We start from the raw sequence: 8,862 nt of genomic DNA, 5'->3' as shown, positions 1-8,862 counted from the left end.
GGCCTATATGATTGACAGGTTGTCTCCGCCCACCAATAATGGCATTATTAATTATTCCTCACTTCAGACAGACACAGGCATCATTCACGGTGAATTACTGATGAGCCGAAACCAAGGTGGATTCAGACACACAGACACAGACACACACACACTGCACTGTATTGCTCTCAATGGAGTTGTGCAACAAATGGGGACTATAGTGAGAACGGATGGCTGCATAAGGCAGGAGGAGGCGTGAGACTGGGTACTGCGATCACCCCCTGGAGATGTCTCATGGGAAGCCTGATGACCGTAGAAGAACATCTTCCTTTGCAGATATACATTACGTTTCATCATCTTTCTCTCCCTCTCCATCCCCCCCCACCTATTCTCTATGGTTCCCCCATCCCCCTCTCCGCTTATCCCTCCCCTCCCCTCCGCTCTCTCCAGCAGTCCCCTAATGCAACGTGCAGCATTGCCTGGTGCTGAAGTGGTATGTCTGCCAAACAATTATCCAACACTGGACTAAAGCTTGCTCAAACACAATGCGCCTCCCTGTGTTAATGTGTGTGTGTGTGTGTGTGTGTGTGTGTGTGTGTGTGTGTGTGTGTGTGTGTGGGTGGGTGTGTGTAAGAGAGAGAAAAAGAGTCTGATGGGCAGAGTAAGCTTTAGAGAAAAACAAAAGACATGAAGTGATGAGAGAGCAAGGCTTGTGTTTTTGTGCGTTGATGTATTTTGGGTGTGTATGTAAATACCGATGTCTGTCTTTGTGCGTTCTTCGTGCTTCGTCCATAAGCATTTTCAGCAAGTTTTTGTATGAGCATGTATATTTTTCTCATTGAACGTGCTTGCAGATGACTGTGTGTGTGTGTGCGTGCGTGCGTGCGTGCGTGCTTACAGGCTTAGTGTGTCTGGTCTGTAGGGCCGCGTGTGGGGTCATCCTGCCCTATAAGCGCCTACTCGGGAGGGACGCTTAACCTCCCTCACCCCTCGCTACCCTTTGTTCCCTTCCCCCTCTACTTTCATCCCCTCGGCCCAAAATCCTCCTTTATTTTTACAATTTCCCCCTCAGGAAGTGAAATTTTCACCCAAAGGCAGAACGCTTTGAATAATTACTAAAATGATAAGAGCAATGCCGATATCAATGTTAATTTTCTGAATGGGATATATATATATATATATATATATATATATATATATAGTATATATGGATAAGATATGATATTCTTTTTGTAAATCTTTCTTATAACTGGTTTGTTACCATCCCTGAGGATGATCTGAGAAATTTGTCTTCACTTGCTTTTGTCCTCTCTCCTTGCATAGTCCAGGGAAGCACATTTAGGTTGACTGTAGAGTGTTTGAAACTTTGCTAATGTGTGTTGCAGGAAAAAGGAGAATGGCAACAAAGGACATAATGAGACTCCATCTCATTGGCCCATCAACCTCTCTATTCACCCTACGTGACTGCTAGCGTCACTGTGCTAATACAATATAGACCTGCAATTATCTCGGTACCTTGATGCAATTTTACAACAGTTGTCCTCAAAAGTCCGGTAAACAGGGAGCCAGCCATCTGAACAGTGAGGTTTTACACCTGGAACAACAGCTGAATGCAATGAAGGAAGAATAGAAAACATAATAAGTACTGGTGGTACTTGAGGACTCGATTGAGAAGCACTGACAACCAACACATGTGGGTTTTCTTTGATGAGTAATTATGAGTAACCGTGGCGATACAGTAACACCCCTACCCCTACCCCTGAACCCCCCCTCCGAAATCTGACCCCCCCCCCCATCAACCCCTTCCTCATCCCCTGATACTCCCTCCCGTCCCTTACACCCCTCCCCTCCCTTGCTCCTCTTGCAGGGCTGCTCCTGGCTATAGCCTGAAGAGCTCCGCCCATCCTGTCCACCCCTCTCCACCCTGGACTCGTCCCCCAGGATGTTGAACCCCATCCAGGTCCTGTGCTCCGACATCACTACCCTTTCTCTGGAGCCCGAGCCGTTTGCCTCTTACACTGAAGGTGTGTGCTCTATCCTATTTTATCACCAAATTCAGTTTCGATGTCACACACAGATTGCCCTATATGTGGGGCTGTTATGATATATGAGACTAGAAATCCAGAATACTGTGTGTGTCTGAGTTGTCTGTACATTTGTGCGTGCGTGTGTGTGTGTGTGTGTTTGTATCTGTGTGTGTGCATTACTAGGAAATGGGTGCGATGATGTGTGTATATTTGCATTTGTGTGTGTGTATGTATGTGTGTGCTTATAATCATTTTGTGTTATTCCATCTTACCCCATTGATACAGATATCCCACACATCATTTTGTTTGTTTGACTTAATGCCTCATCCTCTGTGTCTCTTCTTCTGTCTTTGGAGAGCCTGCGGGACTTGCTTTGAATATGTGCATATGTGTGTGTGTGTGTGTGTGTGTGTGTGTGTGTGTGTGTGTGTGTGTGTGTGTGTGTGTGTGTTTCTTTGAGCTCCTGAAATAGTTTGACCAGACAAAGCGTGCTCTCTTTCGCAGCAGAATTGTCCTACTTCTTCTCTCTGTCATAGACAAAGGAACACACTCAAACATGCACACACACATAGACAGAGAGACAGAGCAAGAGACAGAGAGAGAGAGAGAGAGAGAGAGAGAGAGAGACAGACAGAGAGACAGAAAGAGAGAGAGCGAGAGACAGAGACAGACAGACAGAGAGAAAGAGAGAGACAGAGAGAGACACACACACCCTAATTAATCAACATGTTCACCAAAAAAATAAAGGAAAAATATTTGCATGCTTCATTGATTTTAAGAAAGCATTTGATTCTATCTGGCATGATAGCTTATACTACAAAATCATCCAAAGTGGCGTAGGGGGTGAAGTGTTTAACATAATCAAAACTATATATTTGGAAAATAAGTGCTGAGTAAAACTTGGTGACATAAGAACAGAATACTTCACTCAAGGGCGAGGGGTGAGATAAGGCTGCAGTTTGAGTCCAATCCTGTTCAATATCTAAATCAATGAGTTAGCCGTGTTACCGGAACAATCTGCAGCTCCTGGCCTCACCCTAAACAACACAGAAGTTAAATTCTTGCTCTATGCAGATGATCTGGTGCTGCTGTCACCCACAGAACAGGGTCTACAGCAGCATCTGGATCTGCTAGAGAAATACTGTCAGAACTGAGCCCTGGCAGTAAATTTAAAAAAGACAAAAATTATGATCTTCCAGAAGAAGCCCAGTGTCAGGAAAGTAGACGCCTATTTATTCTAGGTAACACCGCCCTAGAGCACACATTAAATTATGATTACCTGGGGCTGAAAATCAGTGCCTCGGGAAACTTTGGTCTGGCAGTGAATGCACTTAAAAAGAAAGCCCGAAGAGCTTTCTATGCAATAAAAAGAAAATTCTATAAAATAGATATCCCAATTAAAATCTGGTCCAAAATCTCTGACAGTGTCATCCTGCCCATTGCAGTATATGGAAGTGAAGTATGGGGTCCCCTCAGTCAGCAAGACTACACTAGATGGGACGAACATCCAATAGAAGCCCTGCATGCAGAATTCTGTTGAAAATTACTAAATGTACAACGAAAAACACCAACAAATGCATGCAGGGCAGAATTAGGCTGTTTGCCATTGATAACAAATACCCGAAAAAGATCCCTTAAATTCTGGATGCACCTTAAATCAAGTCCCCACGACACATTGCAATTTAAAGCATTCCAATTCCAAGAGCTAAGCCCCAAAAAGAGTCCCATCAGTCAGCTGTTTCTGAAACTAACTAACCCTGTAACCACTAACATAGATGAGTTTCAGACTAGCACTGCTAATCAACTACAGATGAGAGTAAACCACATCATCACACAATGCAAAAACTCATGTTTGGAACATTGGGACATAGAAACCAAATTACAACACAAATTAGAATGTTATCGGACCCTAAAAAGAGAATACAAACCGGCTGACTATCTGTCCACTGTCAGAGATAGTTAGCAGAGACCCATCCTTACAAAGTACAGGCTCACTGACCAAAGGGCAGACACAAAAAATCTTGGCTACCAAAAGAGCAAATATGTGGTCACTGTATGGCAGGTGAGGTCGAGACAGAGATGCACTTCCTCCTAAATTGGGAGAAATTCCTAAACACAAGAGAAAAATACCACGAGAAAATTGAAAACTAGATTCCAAATTTTCCACTCTTGAATGAGAAAGAGCAATGGCCACTTATTTTAGGAGAGGGCCAAAGTGCACACCTTGCGGCACAATATGTGTCAGAATGCCATAGCCTAAGGGTCAGTGAGTGACCAAAACACTGTCAATTACTGTTCCAATTACTGTCAATTACTTTTCAAATATGATTCTATATTTCTGCCTATTCCTTTTTTCCATTTATTTTAATTTTTTAATCCTCTATTAACCTATTTCACTGTCACCTGCTTTGGCAACATTGTAATGAATGCAGTCATGCCAATAAAGCATTATTGAATTGAATTGAATTGAGAGAGAGAGAGAGAGAGAGAGAGAGAGAGAGAGAGAGAGAGAGAGAGAGAGAGAGAGAGAGAGAGAGAGAGAGAGAGAGAGAGAGAGAGAGAGAGAGAGAGAGAGAGAGAGAGAGAGAGAGAGAGAGAGAGAGAGAGAGAGAGAGTTAGAGAGAGAGAGACCATGCTATTTTCTACTTTATATGGTATTGCCTGGTATCACATATCAACATTATGTATGTAACATATACAATAGGATTGTTGATATTGCCCAGGTTAGATTGAATGTGAAAGAGCTGGGGTCATATTCTTTGTAATTCAAAATGTTTTAGCAAATCTATTTTAAACTAAAAATGATTTAATGAAAATAGAATTGGGGATTGTCGCTTTGAGATTTTATGAAATTTCACAGACGACCATCGAGGGTGTTTTTTTCAGTTCACGGATATGGCAGCCAGCTTGTTCCGTGATGGTACAGTAATTGTTTGTGTCTGTAACCATTAGGTTCACACTAGCTTAGCTCCATTGTGGTGTTGTGTGTTTGTAGAAATGGCAGATTCCCTGCTGTGCCAGACTTAAATCCCTCCTCTGCACGAACACACACACACACACACACATATTTGTACACGCACAAATACACACTGACAAGCTTCTCCCTGCAAAGCTGCAGGACAGAGATCAGTTCACCCCTTGGGAAACTGCCCCCCCTCCCTTTCTACCCAGCCTTCCCTTATTCCCTTAATTTTTTTGGAGGGTAATTGAGTACACACACTTGTGCACATGTACGCAGGAAATGTGAGGCCCTTGTGGTGCAGCGCATTCAATGGAGGCGGACACACACACACACACACACACACACACACGTGTCCTGCTGGGTGCTGGTTTGTTCTCGCTGTTAAGGGGTGTGTATTTTTGGCTGGGCTTTCAAATCCTGTGTTTACCCAGACCTGAGATATCAATAATTGGGACGGTGGGATGTCTGCCTCCTCTCCATCCCCTACAGTAGCCCATTTAGGAAAAACAGATACCCCCCCTTCTCTTAACACAACCATTACTACGGTTCTCCCGCTTTCTTAAAACCCATCGCAACCCCCTCCTCCCCTCTGCTCTGCTCTTCTCTTCTCTTCTGTTCTCCTCTCCGCTCCTCTCTTCTCCTCTCCTCTCGGTTGGGTCCTCCTCAGCATTGTGTGATGGTTCTGCCCAGAACACATTTTCTGTCTTACTGTACTTAAAAGAGACTCCCTATAGAAAACACCAGTCTGTGATCTGAGCTGCTGTCCTTGGATTAATCCCAGTGTGTGTGTGTGTGTGTGTGTGTGTGTGTGTGTGTGTGTGTGTGTGTGTGTGTGTGTGTGTGTGTGTGTGTGTGTGTGTGTGTGTGTGTGTGTGTGTGTTGCATCGCTTGTATGTTTTTTTTATACCCAATCATTTTCATTGTATTTACCAGGGAACCTACACACACAAACCCTTTTTAATTTGTGTGTGTTTGTGTGTATGTGTGTATGTGTGTGTGTGTGTGTGTGTGTGTGTGTGTGTGTGTGTGTACAGCTGTACACACTTATATATGTCTTATGTTTTTTTTTTTGCTCTTACTGATCCCTTGTTCATGTTGTGTTGAAGTGAGAGTATTTACATACAGTTCATGTTTAAGACTAAGCTGTGTGTGTGTGTGTGTGTGTGTGTGTGTGTGTGTGTGTGTGTGTGTGTGTGTGTGTGTGTGTGTGTGTGTGTGTGTGTGTGTGTACACCATGTTTTTCTATCCTAAGAAACCACCTACCTTGTGGGGCCATTTCATGGGGCCCCACAAGTAAAAGGGTGTATTTTAGGGTTAGGACTTGGTTTTAGGGTTAAGGTTAGAATTAGGGTTAGGTTAGGGTAAGGGTTAGGGTTAGGCATGTAGTTTGCGTGGTTAAGGTTAGGGTTAAGGGCTAGGGAATGAATGTAGTCAATGAGGGGCCCCCACAAGTATAGTTTTGCGAGTGTGTGTGTGTGTGTGTGTGTGTGTGTGTGTGTGTGTGTGTGTGTGTGTGTGTGTGTGTGTGTGTGTGTGATGCGATGTGTATGGATATACATTCGTTCACAATAACGGCGAGTCCCCCCCAGCTCCAGCAGAGAGGCGATGACGGCGCTTGTGCTGCTGATGCTACTGGACCCTCTGTGGGAGGCAGGCGGCCCTTGCTAGCTAGCTGTAGGACAGAGAGGGACGTAGCACACATCCACGCCACAAGACATCAGCTCATATTGACAGCTAAGTTAACTAACTAATGGTCAGCAAGCCAGCCACGGACACACACACACACACACACACACACACACACACACACACACACACACACACACACACACACACACACACACACACACACACACACACAGACAGAATCACATTGGTGATGTGAGAGATGGTGATGCTTGTGTTTACATTGCTTATTTCACGAGTTGAATGTTGTTCACAGTACTATCCTCGCAGTGGGCATAAAGGCAAAGAAAGAACAGAATGTGAGGGAGGGTGACTGCGAGAAGGAAAAAGAGGGGAGAGGAGGATAGCTCCACATTCTGTTCCGCTATATTTTGTGCTTGTCCTGCAATTTTTGCTTAGCTTAGCTCTTTCTCGGTGTGACCAGAATCACAGATGTCTGTGAAAATGTGCAGTTTATACACGTGCACACATCTGCCGTGCTTCCTTTTGTGACCCTTTTTTGTTTTTATTTAATGCGTTGTTTTAACACACTCTTGTGTGCTTACATTGCGAGTACATTTGTGTTAATGCATATGCTTGTTTGTGTAAGTGTATTTGAATGTGGAAGGCCCTCTGTGTGTGTATCTAGTATCTATCTTTAAATCCCACAGTACAGCAGCAGTCTTTTTTTGTTATTGTTGCAGTGAGTCTGTTCCCTGGTATTATTTTAGAATGTGTGCCGGAGGACAAAGCAGCACATAGACCCATAATTATTTGACCATGTTGGCTCTTCCTGGATGGATAGGATTGATGAATCCCACTTCCTCCTTCACCAGAATGCCATATACCGCTAACCGCTACGGCTACGGCTGCTGCTGGTTGGCTCAGCCTGTTACCATGGCAACCGGTGTTCACCAGAGGATCCCCGCACCCCCGCCTCCCTTTCCGACCCTCCTCCTCTTTTTCTCCCACCAGCACCACCATAGGCTCACACTGACATACAGCCAAACGGTGGAGTGGTATGGGGGAGGGATGAGGGAGGAAAAGGGAGAGTGGGGGGGGGGGTGAGGGGGGTGGGGGAAAGTGCGAGGCATGGGAACACATGGGGAGAGACTACCAAGAACCAAATGAGAAGAGGCAGAATATAGAGAGATGAAACATGAAAAGATGGAGACGTGGGGGGAGAGAGAGAGAGAGAGACAGAGAGAGAGAAACAGACAGAGACAGGGAACAGAGAAAAAATTGAGAGGCTGGAGAGGTATTGTTGAGATGGAAAGATCAAGACATCGACAGAAGGAGAGTAAGATTGAGTAAATGAGATTTGAGAGCAACAAAGATGATGCATAAAGAGAGAGAGAGAGGGAGAGAGAGAGAGACTGTGTGTGTGTGTGTGAGAGAGAGAAAGAGAGAGAGACAGGGAGAGAGAGAAACAGAGAGGCTACCAAAAGAGCAAAGAATATGTGGTCACTGTACAGCAGGTGAGGTCGAGACAGAGATGCACTTCCTCCTAAGTTGTGAGAAATTCCAGAACCTAAGAGAAAAACACCAGGAGACATTTGAAAACCAGATTCCAAATGTTCTACTTGTGGATGAGAAAGAGCAATGGCCACTTATTTTAGGAGAGGGCTGAAGTGCACAATATCTGTCAGAATGCCAGAGCCTAAGAGTCAGCGAGTGACCAAAACACTCAATTATTGTCAGTTGCTTTTCAATTGCTGTTCTATGTTTCTGCCAATTCTAGCTATTCCTTTTCCCTTTTTTTGTTTTTGTTTTTATGTTTTGTTTTTTTGTTTTGTGTTTTGTGTGGTACTCTGTTTTGCTGTCACCTGCTTTGGCAACATTGTAATTAATGCAGTCATGCCAATAAAGCATCATTGAATTGAATTGAATTGAGATAGAGAGAGAGAGTGTGTGGGAGAGAGAGAGAGACAGAGAGAGAGAGAGAGAGAGGCACGAGTGAGAGACAGAGAGAGCGAGAGAGAGAGAAATGCTCGTTATGAGGACCAGTGTCAACAAGGTTGTGTTATGTTGGTAGTGATAATGGAAATATGGGGCAGATCCCCACCACCTCCCACCATTCACCTACTCTCAAGACCGCCACAAAAAAAAGAAAGAAGATGAGGCTCACATCTTTAAATCGCAGCCTCTCAACAGATATAAACGTCACGCTCCGTGTGTATTGCAGACAGGTCTCATCAGAGTCCTTTTCTATCAAATCCGAGACACAAC

At 44.3% G+C, this 8,862-nt stretch overlaps 1 protein-coding gene across 2 annotated transcripts in view; it reads left to right on the top strand.

Annotated features, from left to right (window-relative positions):
* LOC130127034 (serine/threonine-protein phosphatase 2A 55 kDa regulatory subunit B gamma isoform) overlaps window positions 1-8,862 on the top strand; it is a 31,962-nt gene that overhangs the window by 1,748 nt on the left and 21,352 nt on the right. The window contains exon 1 of one of the 2 annotated variants that reach the window (XM_056296589.1): window positions 1,922-2,003. The exons of the other annotated variant lie outside the window; for it this stretch is intronic. Within the exon in view, the coding sequence (XP_056152564.1) occupies window positions 1,922-2,003 (82 nt within the window). Of the gene's footprint in view, window positions 1-1,921; window positions 2,004-8,862 lie in introns of those variants that run through there. 2 annotated transcript variants of the gene reach the window in all.

Source organism: Lampris incognitus, chromosome 1 (assembly GCF_029633865.1).
Source record: "Lampris incognitus isolate fLamInc1 chromosome 1, fLamInc1.hap2, whole genome shotgun sequence".
Classification (NCBI taxonomy): Eukaryota; Metazoa; Chordata; class Actinopteri; order Lampriformes; family Lampridae; genus Lampris; species Lampris incognitus.
Note: the sequence above shows the minus strand (reverse complement) of the source record. Positions and strands in the feature narration are given on the sequence as shown.